General features: G+C 30.8%; 2 protein-coding genes across 2 annotated transcripts; both read left to right on the top strand.

The window, feature by feature from the left end:
* The first annotated feature begins 6,576 nt into the window (after window positions 1-6,576).
* LOC116412847 (fatty acid-binding protein-like) lies at window positions 6,577-10,581 on the top strand. The gene is made up of 5 exons (XM_052895989.1): window positions 6,577-6,730; window positions 6,818-6,916; window positions 8,606-8,775; window positions 9,274-9,384; window positions 10,296-10,581. The coding sequence occupies exons 2-5, from the start codon at window positions 6,844-6,846 to the stop codon at window positions 10,353-10,355; spliced, it is 414 nt and encodes a 137-aa protein (XP_052751949.1). The 5' UTR covers window positions 6,577-6,730; window positions 6,818-6,843; the 3' UTR covers window positions 10,356-10,581.
* Window positions 10,582-11,736: 1,155 nt separating this feature from the next.
* On the top strand, window positions 11,737-21,437 carry LOC113516475 (fatty acid-binding protein-like). The gene is made up of 4 exons (XM_052895994.1): window positions 11,737-11,932; window positions 17,533-17,702; window positions 19,320-19,430; window positions 20,105-21,437. Exons 1-4 carry the CDS (start codon window positions 11,860-11,862, stop codon window positions 20,162-20,164), a joined length of 414 nt encoding a protein of 137 aa, XP_052751954.1. The 5' UTR covers window positions 11,737-11,859; the 3' UTR covers window positions 20,165-21,437.
* Window positions 21,438-25,951: the final 4,514 nt, after the last annotated feature.

Genomic DNA, 25,951 nt, shown 5'->3' with positions numbered 1-25,951 from the left:
GTCGATTGCTTGAGTACCTCTGTTCCATTCGTGTTTCAACCGTGAACCAGTTGTGTTTGCATGGCTGTGTTTCGGTTTGAAGGGTGGGATATAGCGTGAATTTACTGGGTACAGAGGAATAACACCTGTGTCCTCAGGAATGGCAACACATGGGGGGTATCATGGGCGAAACAGTATACACTCTTATGTCTATAGGCGACGGTGCCACATTCCATCAGGTGGGCTGTCAGCTTGTTTGCCATTCTAAGTTGTATAAAAAAAAACTTATTCAATGACACAAAAAATAATTTTACCTAATGTAAAAGTTTTTTACAGGGAAACACCACATGCACTTTTATAATGTTTAATAATTATTAACAATGACAATATCTGAATAATAAATAGATTAAGAACTTATGTCTTAAATAATAAATGTAAATATTGATATGCCACTATGTGAAGAAATAGTTTAATAAATAAATATTAGTATTAGTAGGATATCTGTATTCTTTAATGAAATCAGTTTTTATGATCAATTTTTGTGCTCGTTTCAGCTTCATAAGTCTAAATCGTAGTGTGATAAAAGTCTTAGTGGTAGATTCTATCCTATAATGCCTACCTACATATAGATATTAAGACAGGTCCACAGATCGTGGTACAACAATTTTTATTGCGTCAAGGTCGGCGACATTTTTTGCTCTTTTAAAGATAACATTAGACTTACGGATCTGGTTATATAAATAATTTATCTGTTCTTTCCAGCTTAATGCGTAATCGGTTACAAGTTCTAGGTATTTTTGTTTTGAAAATTAAAGCGATATGATTATTGTAACAAACAGGCCTAGAGCTCGTCGACGAGAGCAGCGTTGCGGTTGATTTTTGTTAACATTGCAGTTCGAGTATACAGTAATTTTTAATAGATATGCATCCTAAATGCTTTATATATATTTCTTGATGGATCGATCATGACCCGGTATAGAATGGGCCACTCTTTCCTTTCCATGGGTGTTGTAAGAGTCGACTAAGGAAGGGAGAGAGATGGGGAGCAGCGTCCCTCTTAAAACATCTCTAAAGTCTGACTGCGGTTGCTAATGCGCCTGCCAAGTGTGGCATTGGCTAAATCCTCCAAGGGGGAGGCTTATGTTCAGCATTGGACAGTTAAAAGCTGATATTATGATGATATTTCTCGATGGTGCATACTATAATAGTTTTAATAAACTATTTTAATTTGACAATTATAATTTTAGGGAGAACAATAAAAAACGATACTTCAAAATTAACCCGTAGTTCTGTCTAGTTTACAGATTAATTTAAAACTCACTTATTCTCTTAGTGATATCTTCTGATATTTGTTAAATGAAATAGAAAAATTATCACACTGTTCCTACAAGTACGAATATAAGATGGCGGTACCAATGAGGGATGACAGGAGAGGACGAGTCCTATAAAAATTATATCAAAATCGGTTCAGCCGATCAATTTTCAGAGCAAAATAACTGGTTTCGTCACAATTGAAGTAGTTTTTTTTTATTTTGTGAGACAATTTTTTTATTACTAGTAATAATCTATCGTTAACAATCTCCTTTCTATCTCCCTAATTATATAAAAAACGTAGTGATTTACTCCGAAATCATACGGATTAAAACAAAAGTAGAATAGTTTTTATAGTTCAAGACGTAAATAACACAGTCAATACGTAGATTATAAATAAGATCATGAATATTAATTTTACATAATATTATACAGAATACGGAAAGTATGTAAATACGGACTGCCTCAAAAGTCAATTAACACTTACGAGTAGTATTCATGTGTAAAGGTTTCTAAAACTACATCAATAATAAAATAAAAGTAAATATATACATTTTATTCTTTTTTTTTATACAACTTAGAATGGCAAACAAGCTGACGGCCCACCTGATGGAAAGTGGTAACCGTCGCCTATAGACATGAGCAGTACCATGGATATAACAGTGTATACTGTTTCGCCCATGATACCCCCCATGCGTTGCCATTCCTGAGGACTCAGGTATTATTCCTCTGTACCCTGTATATTCTTAAAAAATCAAACTCTCAATTAATTGTGAGTTGTAAGTGGTTACTTGTTTTTTTTTTTTTGTTTTTTGACTGAAATTGTTATTATTAGTAATTCATTACTTGTATCTGACATTGTTTTTATGTAAAACTCCTATCATATTCGACACAATGTAATATTGTTATGAATAAATTTAATTGAATCACGCCACTCTTCAAAACGAAACATAGCCATGCAAACACAACTGCTTCACGGTAGAAATACGAATGGGACAGAGGTACCCAAGCAATCGACTTTTGTACAAAGTCTCCCTCTGGTATAATATTATATCCCTCTGTATTTATATGTTGTAATATACATATGTCACTGTATATATTAAATTAATAATGTATTAAGTATACCTACGATATTTAATTAATTCTGGTGCAAATATTTTTTTAATTATTATGCCCAATAATGTTTATGGTTTTTGGAAATTTGTAGCTGTATATTGACTTTCGATGTTGACTGTACTTTGTATTATTATATTTTGTATATATGTATGTATATATAGCTTCATAAAAACTTATGAACTTTACTTCCATGTTCTATTAATATAAACCTACGTGGTCTCTGAATGCTAATGTAACATAATTTCTGTAACTCTGTAGTTTTTGTGATAATAAATAAAAAATAAATAAAAAAAAAATTACGAAAATCAATATTTTATACGAATTAGCGAATAGCATTAATATGCCGTTTCCATTTGGAAGTTTCCATTAATTTCTTAATATATTTTACACTAGCTGTTTGTCGTGGTTTTGTCGGCGTATATTGATTTAAATATATGTGTTATGTTATTTAGATGGATACTGTTAGATCGCCCTCCACGTCTCCTTCCTCCCTTGGAAGCAATAGTGCTAAATTCCAAGTATATTCATCATGATGGGCTAACTGACCTACCTAAGGGGCAAGGCATTGTTAGTAATGCGGACTATCAGTCCCTGTGCTAGCAATATACCCTATCAGATCGATCTCTACATGGTTCCCTCTGGAAACCATCGCACTGAATTCCAGGTATATTTATCACGGTGGGTTAACTAACCTGCCCTTTCATCCTCACCTATCATCCTTCATTGGGACCTGCCAGCGTATTCCGTTAGTGCAAGTGGGGTTACCATTCAATAAAAAAAACATTTACCCTCGGGGAAAAGGGATTCTTAGTAACGAGGTTCAACCAACCCAAAGTATTCAAAATAAATAAAAAAATAACATTAATTATCAAATTCGACTTTGAAATGAACAGCCCGGGTCCTCGATGACCTTAGTTTTTCGTCATCAGGCGGCGGCCGTTAAAAACTTACTCAGAGACATCGTTATATATATATATCTCATTAGAATTGAAAATATGTTTTGAAGAACAATAAGGAAGTATTTTAATGAGTGTAAATGAAATGGGTTTTTAAATGAATGATAATGTAATGGTAAACTCGTCTACGCTAACGGTATACGCTGGCGGGGCATCAGTCAGTAATTATAAGTGAGAATGAAAAGGTAGCTCAGTTAGCCCATCGTGATGGATTCATTTGGAACCGAGCACGATGGTTTCCAGTGGGAACCGCGAGAAGGTCGACCTGAAGATATAAACCAATAATATAAGGAATAATAAGGAAATAGACTACTACTAGATAACGAAACAAGATAAAATATATACTAGTTTTTTAGTTAAATTTTCAGGAATACAACTCTGAAAACCGCATCCAATTTGGTGCAGTAGTTAATGTTTTGGCATTTACTAGTTTCATTAAGATATTTTTTTAAATACATATCTCCCATGTACAGACATCGCCTGTTTATTTATTTATTTAACACTTTATTGCACCAATATTACAGGACTTGTTGAAGAATTTTCAATAAGTATAGTAATATAATTAGTGTAATACAAAAGGCGGTCTTATTGCTAAATAATCTCTTGTAGACAACCTTTGGGTAGAAAGAATTAAGAAGTTACAATTTAATTGTATTATTAAGTTACTACGTTTTGTAAAAAAACAATCTTATACTGTTGTTACAAATTAGAATTAGGTATGCACTAGCGATGCGCGAATCCGAATGATTTTGTTATTCGAATAATATTAATAATTAGTAATTATTAATTTAATAATTCGAATACTAAATTAGTAACTAATTACCATATTCGAATGATTTCAACATAGCCCTTTCTCCGAATCTGTTTATTACTAAGTTCATTCAACAGTCTGTATCCATTCCTAACATGGCAATGTAATAACATTGCCATGTTAGTAAAAACGACGACGAAAAAAAAAAAACGCTACTAAGTACTGAAATATGAATTTTATAATATGTGTTGTAATACTTTCGCAATTTCCTATAAAAACTGTACTTACTTTTATCGAAATTTGGTAATTTTTACTATATTTAAGTTGCCGACACTCTTATCCAATAAACATTTAGGACATTTAAACGATCGGGTCGACTTGTACATCAACGACTAATAAATGACATTAGTAGTCGGATGAATAAAACTAGTAGATAGTCGCATTATTTGAAAATCATTCGAATAATCCGAATGATTTGCTCAGTCAAAGAATAAGTGATCGAATAAATAACGCATACGAGCGATGCGTAAATTTGCGCATCACTCGTATGCGTTAACAATATACGAGTACATAGAAAATGTGGATATATGAATGACCAGCCATCAATCATTGTAATTTTTTCATTATTTCTCTACGAACTAATAGATATTTTAATATACCTTGTAATAAAATAATACGTACCTATATACTTGTATATAGTAAATTTTTTGTCGTCACGATAAACGTAATAAGTATGATCATAGATATAAAAAATATTACTAAATACGTTATTTTATTTTACTTATCTACGATCATAATGCATAAAAAGTAACACAAAAACAAAACTCGAATACGTGCTATCTATCATCTTAAAGATTTGTACATAGTTGAATTAAAACAATTCTCGATGCTTTTATAATCTCGTACTCTTAATAAATGCAATAAAAAATATATTAAAAACAATATATTTTTATAAAGTTTCTAGATATAGTATTGTATAAATATAATGGAGGAGACATAGGAGAAGTGAAACTGATGTAAGTTGATGTTAATTAAATTAATCGAAATCTATAAATAGGTTTCATAATATTTAAAAACTTTAATAGATTCGCCATCCTATGAAAGGTGATAACCCTCATCTATAGACATGAGCAGTACCATGGACATAATAGAGTATACTGTTCCGGCCATGAGACCATGATACCCCCATGCGTTGCTATTTCTGAGGACTCAGGTGTTATTCCTCAGTATTATACCCTGTAAATTCAGTGCCATATACCACCCTTGAAACCGAAACACAGCCATGATTATGTAAAAACTTAAGTTTGTCCAGTTTATTTTGTTATAAGTAGTTTATTTTAATTGTCACAGTATTGTACACCGTCTTGTTCGTTGACATTGATGTTATATTCCAGTGGGGTTGCTGGAAGAGAACTCTTGTAGAGTTCAGCTCGCCTGTGTATATTTGCTTTCCATTGTTATATTTCTGTATGTATTTTTGGTGTGTACAATAAAGTATGAATACATAGATAAATAATTTAAAAAACTGTTGTTTTTTATTATATATTTTTTTTATATTTATGTGACCACACAATTCTGAGCGAATACAGAGATAATAAGGTCCATGAAAACAATCAACCGTAAAGACAATTATTTACTCTCAACGTCTGTTCGCATTATGCCGACTTACTAAGTAAACCGAAAAAACGGAGAAAAAGGTTTCAGGATACGTTTGAAGTATCTGAGGTTATAGGATGGAGAAAACAAGTTGCGGCAAACACCAATCCACATTTTTACGGTACGGTTCACGTAAGAGTTGGCAAATTTACTTGTACACGATTGCGCACCATGTATGGATGTAGTCGCTAGTACATCCAAGATGAGCGACATTAGAAGAGAGAATGTGGAATAAGGGAATGAAGTTCTTCTGAGCACTTCCTAAGGAATAGGCGGTGGAAGACAATGAGGGAGGCTATATCTCTACGTAATTGTAAAGGTTCTAAAGTTTTGCTCACCTCAGCGCCTTTCAAGATACGGAGAGTTTGTTTCTGCAGAATATCGATAGCGTGTAGAAAGTTCAGAGCAGAGCTATCCCAGAGATGAGAGCAGTACTCCACACACGACCTTACTTGTGCTTTATATAACAGAAGGCTTTGCTTCAGTTTGAAGTACCGTCGCGCTCTGTTTAGAACTTTGAGTTTTTTTGACACTATTTTTTCGATAATGCATCTTTTTTCATATCGACGTACGATAAAACAAGTACTGAGGCACCTATAATTTGAAAAAAAAAATGAATAAAATTTGAGAAAAAGTTATGGTTTAATGATATTAAAATTGTTCCAACGTTCCTAGGTCTCCTCTAAGTAATAGAAAACCTAGTTTACCTTGTGCCTACATAAATATGAATAGATTTACTACAATAACGGAATCTAATTGTAAAGTTATCTGTATTTAAGTTCTATAATCGTGTACGCAAATAGATCGATGAATAACACGAATAGAAAAAATTGCATAACTTAAATAAACTGGAGGATGATATAGGGATGAGTATAAAAGAAATTTAGCACATTCCTTATTTATAAGTGCGATATTACTAGTCTTATATCGTTATAGCATATCAAGAATATTTTTTTCTAATGTAGGTTATTTTGTATAGTTTTTTAAACGCTTAAAAAAAGAATAAAGTAATAATTCTGCAATTAATAATAAAACATATTCTTTACAGTGATTAACTAACGGAGCTAAACGAAAATGGACCAATATTTGGGAAAGAAATACAAGCTGAAATCATCTGACAAGTTTGATGATTTTTTGAAGTTTTTGGGTATGTACTATGCATTTATTAATTGCTTAATTTGGATATTAAATAGATACATTTTTGCTCCTTTATTATTGCACTAAAAAATTATCTTATAAATATTTTTATTTACTTTTTTTTTATAACATGACATATGATCACGCTATTTTAAGCAAACACAGGTACAGAACGTAGAATTTTCTATTTTCAAAGGTTAGATGAAGTTGAGTATGCTAGAATACTAAATTTAAATAGTTAAACATGTTTACCAATAAAAAGAACTTTAGTTTAATAACTGTGAAGGTGGTTTTTGTGTTTAAAAATTATTATTGTAAATTAATTAATATAGTTTTGATTATGTACACATGAAATTGTAAATATAGTGAAATTTTATTTCACTTATGTAATTGTAACCACCGTAGTCTTACCATAAAATGGTACTTGTGGTTAAAGAAAACGAGTAGTATGTTTAACAGCTGCGTCATTAAAGTTATTCAATTCTTGTTTAGAAGGGTCCATAATCCAATTTAAATATTTAAAAATAAACCTACAAATGTGCGTATTAATAGTACTATAAAGTAGTTACTTAAGTACGTCATTTTATAATTTAACCTTTATATATTTAACAAGGACAATTTATGTTACTATTGGAAATACGTCACTTAATTCCTGAATAATAATTAGTATATTTTGTTTAGTAGTTAAAAAATAATGCCCCATCAAAACGAACTACCCGTACTTACAAATTATTTATAGTCAGTGTCGCTTGAGATCATGTAAACAATCTAACGATAACCTATATGTCAAAATCTGTTCAGGAATTTATAAGTTATAGTGGAATAAATAAACTAGCGTAAGTATATACATGAACCCTGAAAATTAAGTTCCCTTAGTTACCTCTTACGATAGATATGGGAAAGAAAGGGGTAAAACATTCTATTCGTATGTAGGGACCACCACACAGTAAATTTTCAGTGTCAAATTCATAATAATGGTAAGAGTCGACAAATGTAAAGCATTTGAAAATTATGTATTAATTATTACCTATTCATTCATTAAAATCGGTCCAAAATTAAAGACCAATTCCACTAATTCTTATAGTACAATACTCGTTGAATCAAGTAATTTAAAACTGTGTTCTATAAAAAAAAATCGGCTTTAATCGTGGCAAAAACTACTACTACTAAAATTACTGGATCGAATTTGATAAAATTTTTAAGATACTAATCTGAAAGTGGGAGAGAGACTCTGTACAAAAGTCGATTACTTGGGTACCTTTGTCCCATTCGTGTTTCAACCGTAAAGCAGTTGTGTTTGCATGGCTGTGTTTCGGTTTGAAGGGTGGGATATGGCGTGAATTTACTGGGTACGGAGGAATAACACCTGAGTCCTCAGAAATGGCAACGCATGGGGGGTATCATTGGCGAAATAGTATACTCTGTTATGTCCATGGTACTGCTCATGCCTATAGGCGACGGTTACCACTTTCACTAAGGTGGGCCGTCAGCTTGTTTGCCATTCTAAGTTGTATAAAAAAAAAGTGGCATATACTTTAGTAAAAATATGATTTTCCAAATTGGTTTTTAAATAACAGAGTTATAAGGTAAGAAATATAAAAAAAAAATCTAATTGTAAACTTCTCCTTTTGGTGTCGATTGAAGATAACAGATATACCAACAGACATAAAGTATCTAAAATTACCTTATATCTTTACAGGTATCGGTTTACTTCAGCGGAAGACTGCGACATCTCTGTCGCCCGTCTGTGAGTTAACTCGTGCCGATGACGGTACATATACTTACAGTTTCACCAGCCCGGTGAAGTCTTTGAAGTATGTGTTCAAAGAAGGAGAGGAAACTGTTACAGAAAGAGCGGACGGTGCCAAGGTAACTGCCAAGTATTATACAGAGTTATTTGTAAAGGATATATCAAGCCGAGAAGTAGCGATTATATTAATAAAATTAAAAACTTTCCCAAGGTACAAATTTGATTTCACGAAATATTTGAAATTTTCAAGTGCCCGGGAGATCGCGCTACAAAACTTTGAATTTTTATATGGGAATAATACATTTAAAAATAAAATATTTTATACGGTATTATGATTTTGTGTATGGTTTCGGAATAGAATAGGTCCCCTGTTCCTTTCCCGCGAGTGTTGTGGCAGGCAACTAAGGGAGCTAAATGGTCGAGGGATGGAAAATAGCGTCTCTCTAAAGACATCACAAAATCCTGTGGTTGCCAATTCGTTTGTCAAACGTGGCAACTACTGACCCTTCTTATAGGAGAGGCCTATGTTCAGCAGTGGGCAGTAAATGGCTGATATGATGATGATGATAGTTTATTTTTTAATAGTTTACAAATATTTATTTCATCTTTTTTTACAGATGATGTCTACATTTACATTTGAAGGCGATGACTTTATCCAAATAGAGGTGCATGACAATGGAAAAAGAAGCAGGCACGTGCGCACATTTACTGAAGATAAAATTGTGGTGGTAAGAGAACATTATTTGATTCTCATTTAATTAACTTTTTTTTTTATATTTATACTGGATGAGCTTTACAGTATCCCAATACATCCAGGAAAACATTAGTACAACGACACTTATATATTATATAATTAAAAAAAAATATTGTAAAGATTTAAGTCACATAACATATATATCTTAAATTTCTGAACACAAACACTCTGTGGTTATCCGACGAAACTCCAGCAAGTTGGAGGTAAACATGTCTAATTGCGGATAACTATTTTTCTGTCTGTGGGAACATTTTTAGTAACTACAATTTCGATAGCTGATGGTAAAAATTTGTACACACCTCTAGTTCTGATTAAACTACAGTGTAGCGGCCGTTACTAGCTCTCCTACTCATATTTATATGTGGCAGTTTCACTTATGTTTATGCCGTCATTATTCTATTTGCTAATTTCGATATGAATGGATATGAAAGCATAATAATCAAATTACAAACTAACAACAATACACCGGGGGTATGAGATTGTTAGTAATGAGTCTAATTTCCGCGTTACAGTACATCCTATCAGGTCGACCTCCACGCGGTTCTCTCTGAAAACTATTGTGGTTAATTCTTGTGGAATTCGTCACGATGGGCAAACTGACCTGCTTTATCCTCACCTGTCATTCCTTACTGGTGCCCAGCCAGCGTATATCGATATCGCAAGCGGGGTTACCATTTCATTATCACCCATTAAAAAAATACCACGCTAACCCTCAGGAATAACAATTCTTGGGGTATCTACCATGATATTGTGTGGAGCTCATAATGTTATTCACCATTATAAGGCTGGCAGTTCGCTCGTTTGCTAATCCTGAAATATATTGCAAACCTGAGTTAATTGGGCATATTATTAACCTATTATCTATACATTTTTTTTTATTTGCAGATTTCAACTATTGAAGGATGGGACGACAAAGCCGTCAGAGTTTACGAACGCGTCAATTAACGTGTGAATTTATTTACGAAAATATAAAATATTTTATATTTTCAATAATAAAAGGATATGGATTTTACTAATATACGGTCTATGGTGTAACTCTTCAGTATCTATTATGTTTGTTCATGATTTTTTATCAGCTTTTAAAAATTTGCAATTGTTCGTCTCCGATTTAGAAACAATTTTATTATCTAATTATGTATTTTAAAACAATAAATTATTAACCTAAATTGGCGATTCGTATTTTATTTGTACTATACATGAAAAATACTGCACCAGTACCAAAAGGAGACTTTGTACGAAAGTCTTCTGTTTGGTATTTCTTCGTAACTCTGTACCATTTGTGTTTCTGCCGTGAAGCAGTTGTGTTTGGATGGCTGTGTTTCGGTTTGAAGGGTGGGATATAGCAATGAAACAACAGGATACAGAGGCATAATACTGGGAATAGCAACGCATGAAGGTTGTCATGGGAGATACAGTATACTTCGTTATGTTCATGGAACTGTTCATGTCTATAGATGAAGGTTACCTAATTCCATTAAGTGGATCGTCAGTGTGTTTGCCATTTTATATATAAAGTAAAAATGAAAATATATTTAATATTTCATAAAAGATAGTTCAGATACAAATTCGATTCTAGATTTCTTACTAGCTACCTGCGAACCCTTCTTACGGGGAAGACTAATGTTTAGCAGGGTACAGTTGACGGCTATTATGGTATGGCATGATTAGACACTCTGGAGGCACACCTGATGTTTCACCCACTCCAATAGGGAGCTCCTCTCCAATTTAGCAGCGGGCTGTTAATGACTGATATGACGACGTTGATGATAATAACAACAAATAAACAAGTAAATAGACAGATTTTTTGCATTACTTACAACACACAAACGACAATTAAATATGTTATCTCTACAAACTTTCAATTTATAATATTTTATGTAACATATCAATTATGTATATAGTTACTCGTATTATTTACCTAAATTTAGTTAAAATTTAATAAAAATCTTCATAGTACATATTTTTTTTTTAAATGATGGATCTTTTATTCTTTATCTAGGTGGGCACATTACATGTATTTATTGGAACCATAAAATTTTTTACAAATTACAAAAGCAGGGTAGTGTATAATAACAGTCACATTAGTTAAAAATCTTCATATTTTGAGCGCTAGCATTCCAGTAGAATAAATAAAACTGTTAATTAAACAAAGACATTATAGTAAGAAATAAAAAAAAAATATATATAACTTAAATTGACAGATCGTAAAATAATATGTCTATGAAAGATATCTAACTCATTTCTTATTCAAAAGTGCGGAATCACTACGTTTATATCGTTATAGTTTCTCAAGAACAGGTTTTTATAGTGTAAGTTGCTATATACGGTCCGTACGCCACGGTTCAGTGAGATTAGACTGGTCAAACAGTTTGGACGAAGAGTAAACAAATTGTTGTGTAAATTAATAAAACAAATTTTTAACTGTGACTGTCGACAGAGCTAAACGAAAATGGATCAATATCTAGGAAAGAAATATAAGTTGAAGTGTTCGGAAAATTTGGATGAGTTTTTGAAGTCTTTAGGTATGTAGATGCCAATTGCTTTATTATTTAAACGTTAGAAAGGTATTTATTTGTTTCATTATTACTGTACTAAAAATGTGTCTACATTAAACATTTTAAAAGTATTTTTTTTAATTCAAAAATAATATATTTCAGATTGTATTATCAATATAAAGAACTTGAGTTTAGTTAGAATAACATTTTAAACGTAATTTCTCTGTTTATAAATAATTCTTGTAAATATTTATTTACAATAGATAATACAAAATATATATAAATATTCAATAATAGCTTTAAAATTAAAGAGTTTTGTTGTTTTTGACATTAGGGGAATATTGCGTTAGTTTGGTACTTTTAAATTTACTGTAAAATATATATCATTATAACTTACAAATGAAACAAATCTACAAATATCTAAATCTAAATATCGAAATAGGTATAATATTTAAAATATTTGTTGTTTATTTTTAATGTCTCTATAAATTAATTATAAATATAATAAATAAATAACTAGAAAAAATAAAAATTCAGTTATCTGTAAAATTATTGAGATAAGAAAATTTGTGTGTACACTTACTGAAATTTGATAACACCGATTTTGTTGGTAATAGAGAAATAATATAATGTGACGGTATATACTTATGTTGTATTAGTAAATAGAGTTATTATTGTTAACGAAATTATTTACCCTCTTATTCAATAAAATTAAAACATTCTATAAACCTATTTCAAATACTTTTTTGCTATTTTCTTTCAAACTGAGTATTTAGTGTAAAAGAGACAAAATAGTTCAATAGCTAAAATAGGTTTAACGTTTTTATAAATAATTGTCCTACATGAATATAAGTACAATACAATACTCACATTTATTAAATAAAATTTCATTGATTAATTAATATAAAAATTCTATACATATCTTTCTATAGTCGTTTTTATTTAGATACCTACTAAATAAAAAAGTAAACATAGTTACTAGTTTTTACAATGACAAGGTTTTTTATTACAGTGCGATGTAGTTGTATTTAATGTGTATGCTATATTTAGTACATTATTATTCAAAAATTCTTCAAAATGAAAGTGTTATGTAATTCATTGTTATTGCTTTTAGTATTATAAATATTAAAGTTTGTAGTGGACGGTTGCATGATTGTTATACAATCGTGAATATCTAAATAAATGGCTTTGGATGAAAGTTTTTATGTTATGTGGGATAAATTTCAATTTATTTATATATTACAATTTAATTGTAATATAAAATTTATAAGGACTAAATTTATCTGCTATATAATATTGAGAGAAAATATTTAATTTCATAACTTTTACTTAAAATTTACTTATTCAAATATTAAATTAAAAATCAAAACAAGTATATAGTTACTATTAGATAACAATTTTTTTATTGTTTGGCTTGGGGGCTCCATACCTGATAAATTATTAAGAACTTAAATGAAAAAAAAAATGAAAATATATTTAACATTCATATTATTAGTTATACTATAGATATGGCTAGAATATTAGTAATCACTTGTAATATAAATAGAAATAACAGTTCAATAGATTTTTTTTGATGGATGAAATGGAATGGTAACCCCGCCTGCGCTAACAGGATACGCTGGCGGAGCACCAGTGAAGGGTGATAGATGAGAATGAAAACAGGCCAGTTAGCTCATCATGATAAAATTCATCAGGAATTAACCATGATAGTTTCCAGGGGGAACCGCGAGGAGGTTGACCTGGTTGGGTATATTGCTAGCAATAGGATTCTCAGTCTTCAGTACTAACAATCCCTTTCCCCCCAGTTCAATAATTAGAAAGTGGTAACAACATATGATTTAGATAACAGTCTACTTACGAACATAAATATTGAATATTCGAGAGTCCAAAATCTAGTTGAAGGCACCATAACTCTTCATATGATACAGAATTAAAACCTTAATGTTATTGACGTAAGGTTTAGTTCAGATGATGTGTTGTAAGTTAACGTGATAATGTTACGGTCAAGGTCCTACTAAGCACCACACATATCATTAACGAAGTGTTTTTTAGTATGATTAGACGCAGACGATACATCTTAACGAGTACATTTTGTTTCGCCAAAATGCGAAATCACTGAATTACGTTTATTAGATTTATTTAATTTAATTCGAACCCGATTTGAACTTTGCCTACGAAAAGAATTGTGAAAATCTCGTAAAATATTATATTCACAAATAATTTTGATTGTGTGCCAAAACAAAAAACCAATTTCAAACATAGCAAAAAAAAAAAAACAAACAGTATTTTGATTTAAAAACTAAACTAATGAACCGATTATGATAAAATTTCTACGAGACCAATCTGTAAGTATTTCCTTTTAGATAAAAAACAATTTCCCAAATCGATTTACAACAGACGCAGTTATGAAGTAACAAACATAAAAAATTAAACCGGATTGAGTACCGTCTTCTTTTTGAAGTCGCTCGAAAAAAAACATGTGGATGTATTTTCTTGTTTATTTTACTATGATCGCAATAGCTTTTTTGCTGCACTAAAATTTAAATTACCTATGAGGAATTTTTTTGCAATCAATAAAATTTACTTAGAAAATATTTCTTTTAGCCTAGATAACTGACTAAGTATTATAAATAACTAATTTTGCCTGCTTTTGCCCGAAAAATAATGAAATAGATCCCTTTTAGATTGCGTATCAAGATAAAATATACATTAGATTTTGAATTAGACCTTCAAGGAGACAACAGTGAAAACCGTATTCAATTTGGTGCAGTTGCTTTTGCATGATATTCAAAAAACAAACATACAGACAGACAAACAGACAAAATTTCTAAAAAACTATTGTTTTGGCTTCTAATGCTCCTATTAAAATCCCTTACTTTTTTTTCAATATTTTATATCTATATATGAGATATTAAAAAAAATTAAGTATCAAATATATTTTATATGTATGTATGAATGATATCTCTACAGATATCGTTTTGTTACAATATTATTATATTATTAAGATAAGACAATAATAAATACGACTGGACTTATTACATCGAGTCAATTACGTTCCGAAGTACGCAGGGATTGTACAATTGCTACTTAAAAAGCAATAGAATTATAAGAAAAAGAATAATTAAATAAAAAGTTTTTTAAATTCATGTTTTTTGTACATAGCAAACGCCCAGCTGTACATATTTATGGATAAAAATATCTATATTGTGCAGGAATCGAACCTGCGACTATCGTGAGATAGTGTGCTGATCCACTATACAACAAGACTGTTAATTATTGTTTAAAAGCGTCAGCAATCGATTTTAAGTATCTAAAAATAAATTCAGAAATATGCCTACTGTTTAAAACTAGTTTTAAACTAGTCACTCGAGTACTAAGTCATGGTAGGTAAAGTGCTCACCTATTTAACAACTTCCTGACCATATGTATACATAATTATGGTTAAGCATACATTATTTTATACTAACTTAACCTTTGTACATTGATAGAGGTTAAGTTTATGCTATTATTAGAACCACATTATGGGAATTACATTAAAAAGGTTCACTGTAAGGGATCCCTCTATGGGATCAGTCCGCCATTGTATATTAAATCTTTTAACGTGTAAATTATGTACAATATTATATTTAAAGATATAAAAATCTTTGTCACGGTATTTGTAGTTTTTTTTTGAGTGAAAATGGTATGGTAACCCCGCCTGCGCAAACGGGATACGCTGGCGGAACACCAGTGAAAGGTGATAGATGAAAATGAAAACAGGCCAGTTAGTCCATCATGATGAATTCATCAAGAATTAACCATGATAGTTTCCAGGGGGCACCGCGAGAAGGTCTACCTGGTTGGGTATATTGCTAGCAATGGAATTCTCAGTCTCCATTACTAAAAATCCCTTCCCCCCTGTATTTGTAGTTGAAGTCTTCCGAAATGGTTTGACAGATTTTTATGTTTTTTTTTTGTATATTTGATAGATATGAGTAAAAATTCAATGACAGAACAATGTTTGCTGGGTCAGTCAGTTATAATATACTCGGCGAAGTATGGGCATGTCTATTTTACGTTTACCAATGTGACATTGTACAAGTTTTCTACTTGGGTACTTTTGTCCCATTCGTGTCTACTGTAAAGCAGCTGTACATGTATAGCTGTGTTTCGGTTTGAAGAGTGGGATAATTCTATATTTCTCAGAAATAGCAATGTATGATGGTACCATGAGCGTCACAGAGTATACTGTGACGACTATAATACTGTTCATGTATATAGGCGATGGTTATCACTTTCCATCAGGTGGGTCGTCAACTTGTTTACTATTTCTAATTTACATAAATAATACTATAACGTCAGCGGTCGAAGTCGGAAAACGCCTCCGTCTTACTATATTGCGTATTATAGTTGTGGACATTTTTTATATAATATACATAATATATAGTATTTTACAAATTGTTATTATACATAAATTAATACCAATATTATTCATTGAAATCGGTTCAAAATTTTCCATTATTAATTATAATACAACGAACGTCAAACGGAAAAATCCTTCCACAGGTTCAGTTTAAAAATACATAAGTAGTAAATAGGTTTATTTTTATATTATGTCAAGGACAAAACGTTAAATTTACTTTATTTAGGCGGTTGAATCTCTTAGGAAGTTATTATATTTAGAGCATCGTTTCTCAATCGGGGGGTCGCGACCTTCGAGGGGGTCGCGTTTGTTATTAAAGGAGGTCGCAATCCGTTGAAAAATAATAAGACCTCGAAAGATTAATTTATTAAAGGAACGAATATTAATTTAGCATTATAAAATTAAATATTACAATGTAACTAAAACATGTAAAAAATAAACCTATAGCTTACTTTATTTAATTAAAATGATTAATTACGAACATTAATTAATTAATGCGATGTTTGGCATTGTTTAAAAATTAAATTTAATAATGACGGGGTCGCAAGATTTTTTACTTAATTTTTGGCCTTTTCGTGGATTGTGACATAAAAATTATTGAGAGACAATGATTTAGAGTAAACACCTAGCTGACATGGAAAACGTTGCTTGATTTTTACAGGTCATTAATCTGATAACTTTAGTGACAGGATCATCATCATATCAGCAATTAAGTATCCACTGCTGCACTAATCCTCCACCTTGGAAGGTTTTTCTAGTAGTTGTTGACTAAGGGAGCATAATGATCGAAGGATGGTCAGCAGCGTCCCTCTTAAAAAATCAACCAAAGCTTAACTGCAGTTGGCAACCCGCCTGCTAGGGGTGGCAACTATTGGCAAAACTCCCCCTTATGGGAGAAGCTTATGTTCAATAGTGAACAGTTAACGGCTGTAATGGTGTAATTAGGTGCTCTGTGGACACACCTGATGTTTCTGGTTTCTTTTAAAACACCCTATGTTCTGTCTTAGCTTGAGGGTTAGTCAAATTATGTGGTTTGTGAGATTATGTGGCACTAATTATTATGCAGTCCATTGGAAAGAGTCGACACTCTGTCGCTCCCCTCTCGCGGGCTTGGAGTGCCATCTGTACTCGCGCCTGCACGCGCCTGGTGAAGATGTAAAGGCCATTTTCGGCCTACAGCATGTACAGATCGAAAAAAATCTCATTATTATTATTAATTTTACAGGTATCGGTTTCCTTTCCCGTAAGGCAGCCGCAGCGGTATCACCCGTCTGCGAGTTGACTCGGGACGAAGACGGTACATACACTTACATATTTTCCACCCCGATAAGGACTTTGAAATATGTGTTCAAACTGGGAGAGGAAGTCATTTTAGAAAGAGCTGATGGTGCCAAGGTAATTGTCAAGTGTCTATAGTATCAAGTTATTCATAATACCCGTAATATACAGGGTGTAATCGATGTCGATAGCATCATATTAAGGATGTAATCGCTACTAAAAACATACACGTTTTTCTGATAGAGAATTATCGGTTAAATGAAACTGGTCAAGTACTAGTTGAATTCACATAACCATGAATAAAAATAAATTTTCGATTATAAAGTTTCTTTCATGTGGTATCAAACTTGGTTAAACAGGACTAGTTCGAAATTTTGTTTATTTCTTTTAGACTATTTGGTAAACAAAATAAAAAAAAGAATTTCAATCATTTCTTTTACAATATGTGCGGGTCAACAAAATCAATATTTTTTTCCAAATTTCACATCGATAGCGTTAGTAGTTGATGAAATAAAACTCTGTAATGAATGGACGAATAAAGTCGCACCATAAGAATTCATTTGTAACTTTTTAGTATCGTACCCTAAAAACGATTAAAAATTCAAATCTCTCGTACTAACACGGTGCATTTAGCCTTTACATTAGATATTATTTTTCGAGCTACGGTAAAATATACACTTCACTTCTTAAAATATTAACTTTTACAATTTTGGGCCTCTCATACTAACAGACTTAACAATTTTTTTATTGTTAATAGATGCATGCTACTTTGGTAATAATATTCAGTTTCATTATTAGAATACACTCTTAAGAGTGTTTATGATTTTAGTTTACTGAGTGGCAACGTTGCAATTAACTGTCAACTTTCGAAAACAATTCAAATACTTTCAATGTTTCTGACCAATTATTTAAAAAGTTCCTTGTTAACGAATTAAAATGTTAATCATAGAATACGTTGCATACAAGTCCACCGTTGAAAACTTTGCACCTACCTACTTCGTTACTCACTTTGGATATTTTTCAAATACACTTTTGCCATCAAAATCCAAATTTTAAGTGACAGATAAGAAAATTATTTCATGTTCAGTGTTCTAATTCGCTAGCACATAACTTTTTGAAAAATCAGTCAGAAACATTGAAAATAGGTGAATTGCTTTTGAAAATTAACAGTAAATTGCGGCGTTGTTGCACTTCAGTAAGCCAAAATTGTGAATGCTTTTATTCAATTTCACCTTGTATCACTCACTAAGGCACTGCCTAAGTTATCCTCATATCAAGTTTCATTAAAATGCGCCCAGTAGATTTTGCGTATCGCTTGTATGTCATCTGGAGGTATGGCCTAGTTTTAGTTTTATCATTACGTAACTAATATACTTGGATATGTATGTATATAGATTATATATGAATAAAAGCTTGCTGTTCACTGTAAACAGTAAATCAATTGAAGATACTGTCACAATTTGAAGTATGCTATTACTTGAGTCAAATTTTTAGAGTTCTACAATTCGGAAGTTTAATTTGAACACTCAGAAGTTTAAAGGTTATGTTTGATATTGTAAATATGGAATCAATTTAAATATGACTATATATGGCAGTCTATGGGGAAGGTCTATGTTCAGTAGTTAATAAATATTGGCTGACACGATGATGATATATTTATATATAACTATATAAACTAAGTATTGCATAGTTTATATAGTTTACGAATAATGTAACATTTTTGCATTTTTCCAGATGAAGTCAACATTTACAATTGAAGGTGATGATTTTGTACAAATCGAAGTGCATGAGAATGGAAAAGTAAGCAAGCACGTGCGGTCATTTTCCGAAGATAAATTAGTAGTGGTAAGACAATATAATTTGGTTTTTCTTTTAATAACTTCTTTTTTCAAGCTTTTCACTTGCGTACTTTTCTGTCTGTGGAGGATAAATCTGGCCACCAAGTATTTGTCCAAAATCCTGATATCAAATCATCGTAAAACTTTGCTATTTCTATAGAATTGAATAAAAAATAACCATTTTTTTTATTAAGAACTTTAATTAATAATTTTTAACTACTTTGAGTATGAATGGAAATTACAATATAAACATTTATTTGAGATATAATAAAATAAATATTTATGTATGTATATTTACCAAAGGAAGATTTTGTACAAAAAAGGAAGATGTTGTTTGGGTACCACTGTCCCATGTTTCAATCGTGAAGCAGTTGTATTTGCATGACTGTATTCGGTTTGAAGGGTGCTATATGGCAATAAATTTACAAGGTACAGAGGCTTAACACCTTATGCCTCAGGAATGGCAACGCATGGAGAGTATCATGAGCGAAACAGTATACTCTGTTATGTTCATGGTACTGCTCATGTCTATAGACGACGGTTACCACATTTCATCAGGTGGGCAGTAAGCTTGTATGCCATTCATTCTAAACTGTATAAAAAATGATTAGACATCTGACTAAAATTAATTAGTTGTTATAAAAATGATAATATTTATTCTTAAGTATTGTTTATTTTTAGGTTTCAACAATCGAAGGATGGGATGGAAAAGCCATCAGAACTTATGACCGTGTATATTAACAAGTTTAATTATAGAAGAAAATAGAAATAATATTTAGGTACAAATTGAAATAGCAATAGAATGGTGATTTTGTTTTAAGAATGCCAGACATCAGATATATTACCTCTTAAAAATTTCAAACTTAAGGAAGTTTGTTTTTGGTTACTTACTATACTTGCTACATAAGAAACATATACCTATTTAAAATGTTATATATATCTTTATTTTATTTGTAAAAAAAGATACAGTGATTAATTTAACAATTTGTTAACAAGGATAAGCTTTGTCTTTGAAAGAGATATGTTATATTAATCCTTACTAAAATTGCAAACGTGAAAATGAAGTGAGTGATGTTTATTTGTATGGTACCTCTTGGTGCTTAACGACTCAATAAATCGTCATAAAATTTTAATGTGTATAACATAGTGTTTAGGATAGAAAAGACATAGACTACATTTTATGTATGTATATCAATGCTAACAAAATAGCAGGTAAAAACCAGTAATTATAATAAAAAGATTTATTTGTTAGTATTAATTTATGGAATGGAAGTTTGGAGTTGCCAAAAAAAAAGTAATGTCATGCCAAAAGGAGAGAAATAAATTATTCTGAGTAGAGAGTCTAAGTTATATTTAAGTTACATTTATTATAAACTTTAATATTTAATCGAAATTCTGGAAAATATAATAACAATCTCACTTGGTACTATCGCAGTATAAAGAAATACTTATAAAAACTCCATATACTGTGGTACTATTATTACTATATAATTATATATGAGTATACTATTGGAAGCCCAGAATTTAAGGAATTGTATCCGACCTAAATAATAAAAGAGCAATTAAACAATTAAAAGATATGTTTTTTATTACTGATGTATATTTAAATGACATGGGTGATATACAAGTGGCTATATCTTTACAAAAAAATCCGGGATCACGATGTTCCGTCATGCTCATCATAGAAACCATTCAATTGATTTTAATAACAATTTTAAATATGTAACATTAGCTTCAACTTAAGAGATAGGATTTTTATTTCGATAAGAAAAAAGGCAATGTAAAAGAGAGAAAAATAACGTGTGATAGGTCACCTAGTGTAATTCTATATCTTGTTCTAACTATTATTTATACTCTGCTATTACTGTCAATGCATGCTATATCTATTGAGACACTTTCATACCAGCAACTAGATAGCAAGTTCTTTTGCTAAACTCAAATCTAGAAACATTGTATTCTTATTATTGTACATTTTTAATCACGTATTGCAAGTACAATAAATTTATTAACTTAATACGTGTTTTATTTGTGAAAACAAAAAATAAAAATTACAAAACAATTAAAACACCAAAATTTATTTAATTAAATATTTCACGGAATTTTTTTTATTTACAATTTGTTAAATTATACCTGTTTTTGTTTAGTGTCAGTACTTTATTTTAATAATTTATAATATTTAATAAATTAATTTATATATTTTGTATAGCTGTAACATTAAGATGAATGGTCACTAAATAAAATTGCAATATAAAAAAAATTTGAAATTTTAATAAAAGAAAAATAAGTAATTTTTAATTCTCTCTATATTTTATACAGTTCATAATTTTACATTCCTGAATAATAAGTAATTAAGCTATTTTACTGTGTGAAAATTATGTAAAGTGTAACATTTTATTAAAAGGTATTTTCATTGTATTTTTTTAATAAAAGCAAATGAAATGGTAACCCCGTCATAAAATTAAAAACATGTAATGGCTTAAGGACACGTTTCTAAGCTAAAACAGGCTTAATTTTCGACAATTAAATTTTCTATTTAATTGTTTACTTAAATACAGTGGAAGTCTAACTGTTCTTGTCTTTGGTACTGGGGGGCCTCCAAACGTCTTCTTTTTTCTCATCCATATCTTATGTATGTTTATATAAGTTTAATTTAAATTTCACTTGCAAGATTTAAATAAATAAATATGTTTATATTATATTATACATATAACTGTAAACTAAATTAAAAGATTGTAAAATTATATCAACTTCTTAAACTGGAAGTCTCATTCAGCATTGCCGCCATGAGTCTCTGACAGGCTTAGTTCGCCACTGCTTAAATATTTATTTCATTGTCATTTTCATTTCAGCCGTTTACTGTCCGCTGTTGAACATAGGTTTTCTCTATAGGAGAGTTTTGTTAGTAGTTGCCACGCTGTGTAACCGCAGATAGGCTTTTAGAGACGTTTAAGGAGGGGCGCTACTGCCCATTTCTCTACTATTAAGTTCTTTTAGTCGCCTTTTAAGACACCCACAGGAAAGGAAAGGATGGCCTATTCTATTCTAAATATTTATTTATTTATTAAATCTTGATTGTTTATCTAATTCACAAAAACGATTGTATACTAATTACTCCGTCTAGGGAAGAAGGGATTGTTAGTAATGGAGACTGAGAATCCCATTGCTAGCAATATACCCAACCAGGTCGACCTCTTCGCGGTTCCCCCTGGAAACTATCATGGTTAATTCCTGATGAATTCATCATGATGGGCTAACTGGCCTGTTTTCATTCTCATCTATCACCCTTCACTGGTGTTCCGCCAGCGTATACCGTTAGCGCAGGTGGTGTTACCATACTATTTTCACCCATCAAAAAAATAATTACACCGTCTATATAGAATAATGATTTGATTTTTTTAAAAATATTTTTCAACAATAAGACTAAAAAGTAAAAAAACTCATTGGTTCAACCTTACTATTATAATTTATTAATGCGCAAGAGACTATGGTCTGTTTGTATAGTAGTCATGCCTTCCAATTTATATTGTATAAACTATTAAGGGAGATTAATAATTAAATTATTTTCTATAAAAAAAAAAAAAAACCGATTACAATTGTGGCAAATCCAGTTATTTCGATTTAAAAACTAAATTACTGGACCTATTTCGATGAAACTTCTTTGAGATCGAATTGTAAGTATCCTTTCAGGTAAAAAACAGAATTTTTCAAATTGGTTTACAATTGACTGCTTCTTTTTGAAGTCGATAGAAAATGATGTGCTATTTTAATCATACGATGACTTTGCAAAACAAATATAAATAAAGTTATCAATCACATAGTTATCTATTCTATATCTATTTATTTTGTATTGATAAACATAAATCTTTTAATATTATATTGATGTGAATAATTCCGGTTTAATTTTTATACCATAAAGGTGGCAAACAAGAAAACCTATTTTATGGTAAACGGTCATTGTAACCTATATAGATAGACGTTTGCAACACTAGGAATGTCACGTATGCGTTGCCGATTCTAAATAAATCCTTAAAATAGGGTATATTAATGTTTATGAACCTTATACTGAAGTCTTTATGGAAAATCTCGCTAGGAAGCTCATGCCACAGATTGAGCGTTTGGGGAGAAAACTTCTAGATTTTCACTAAAAAGTTGTATTTATTATAGTATTTGTAATTATAATCATCATCATATCAGACATAACTAAATGCTGCTGAACATAAGCCTTCCCCAGACAAGACGCTGTGACGCAAAAGCGCTATACTTTTCTCGAAGAGGACTTCCGCATAAAGTCGAAAGAATTGACAGAAACGATACTCACAGTAAGTTCATAACAAAAAAATTAACAAGTCGTTTATATAATTTTTTATTTTAAGAGATTTGCTGCTGCCCATCCCCCATCCTCCTTAGTTGCCTCTTACGACACGTACGAAAAAGGAAGGGAAAGGTAATATATATATATATATATATATATATATATATATATATATATATATATATATATATATACGTCCACTGTTAAACATAGGCCTCCCCTATAGACTGACTGACTCCCTGCAATGCACTTGATGTCGTCACTTTATCTAGTGAGGATCATTCTATATACAACAATATCAATACCTATATATTTGCTTGCTATTTATTTATAACAATATTCGGCGAAATGTGGATATGTCGTGTGTCACGTTCACTACAACGTCAATAAATGTAACATGATTGTAATCAGTATGGCAATGATTAAATTCTTGGCAACTGGAGCGTCATGTTAATATGAGAGGCTCAAAAATTGTTTGTGGTTTTCGAATCTATAAAATATTTCTTTAGGAAAAATGTAGTTTCACTGGTAGATTGCTTCCTGTTGCACCTGTATATATAAGTCCAGAAGAAGGAAAACTTTATATTTTACTATGTATAAGGAACGACCAATAGTTCAACGCCTTCGGCAGGGGGAAGGGATTGTCAGTAACATAGATTAGTGACCCCATTGCTAGCAATATAAAGTAAGTAAGTAAGTTAGCAAATTGAAGGAAATTGAAGTATGTATATATATTTTAATTGATGACAATGGAATGGTTACCCCGCCTGTGCGATCGGTGTACAATTATATTAATTTTATTACAATTACAACTGTCGTTTTTTAAAACCGTTAAATCTATTTTCTATTTGTTGCCATTAAAAACAGCTTTATCAATTTATATTTATGACAGTTTGTTTAATTTTAGAATTCCTTGTACCTACGTTTTTTCCTTGAATTGATAATAATTTTGATGAGTATCCTTAAAAGTAATATCAATTCTTATAATATTAATGATATCAACGTAATATAAAACTGATTTCTAATTCTTATCATTAATATTTTATATTCTTATCAAGTTTTTTAACCATTACCATGAGTATTTGTTTGCGTAGTGATTGATTTATTAGTCTATAGGTATTTAGTATACGCACAGATTATTTTATTTATCACAATTGTATCGTAATTTTAAATTTGCTACAAAGCCTGTTAATTTCTGCGAGCCTCATACACGAACGATTTGGAGTTTTCTAATTATTTAATAGACAAGCATTCTGTCTCCCATTTTATTCATCAAAACATTTTTTTTTGTATATTTACAAAATATTTAATAGTACTTCGTAGTAGGTTCATTTATTCTTATGGTATATTTATACCATAGATACAGGATCTGTTTCGTCTAGTTATAGGTTGAACAAACTATTATTTTAGGTTTAGTGTTACTACATAAATTATCTCGTATGAATACATCGAAAACAGATACCCTTTTATTTATTAAAAACGTCAAACCTATCATAAAACTATTATAGCTGAACTGTTTTGTCTCTTTCTTTTGCGCTAAATTCTCATTTTCAATTAAAGTAACAAAACAATGTAGTAGTTAAAATAGGTTTGTAAGAGGTTTTAGTTTTTATAAATAAGAGGGTAACTGTTAAATATTTTATGGCTTCTCAAAAGATAATATTTTGAATCTAGTAGTAGTTAAAAAAAAAGACTCTTTATAAAAGCTCGTAAACAAGTCAATTTGAAGGAAGATTATTTCTTTCTATTCTATTCTATATACTTGTATTTCAAGACACCAATCAAATTCAATCATTTTCGTTTCAGCCGTTAATTGCCTGTTGAATTATGTAGGCTTCCTGTGTCACCTGTATTTATTTATTTCTAGTAATGCATTCGAGGCCATTCTATCAGTTCATCGTCTAGTCAGTGGTCATTCTATATCTTTGAATCAAATTCAATACAGGGTCATCACTCAAGAATCTTGCTTTCCCGTCGATTGTCATTTCTGCGAGCTATTATATCGACCTTCTGCCACTTCAACTTGGCCATGGTAGTTAGTTTTATTTTCCTGTCTAATAAAAAAGATTTTCTTTTTTATGATACATTAGTATTATTAGGAAGGATCCTATCTCATTATCATCTTCATAATACCAATTATTATTTCGGGTCGGCGTAATATGTTTTTTATTCATATTATAAAGATTTGGCTTATAGGTTTAGGACTAGCTACTTGT

Source organism: Galleria mellonella, unplaced genomic scaffold, assembly GCF_026898425.1.
Source record: "Galleria mellonella isolate WM207_F2 unplaced genomic scaffold, CSIRO_AGI_GalMel_v1 utg312, whole genome shotgun sequence".
Taxonomy (NCBI): Eukaryota; Metazoa; Arthropoda; class Insecta; order Lepidoptera; family Pyralidae; genus Galleria; species Galleria mellonella.
The sequence above is the reverse complement of the archived record's forward strand: the minus strand, read 5'-3'. Positions and strand labels throughout refer to the sequence as shown.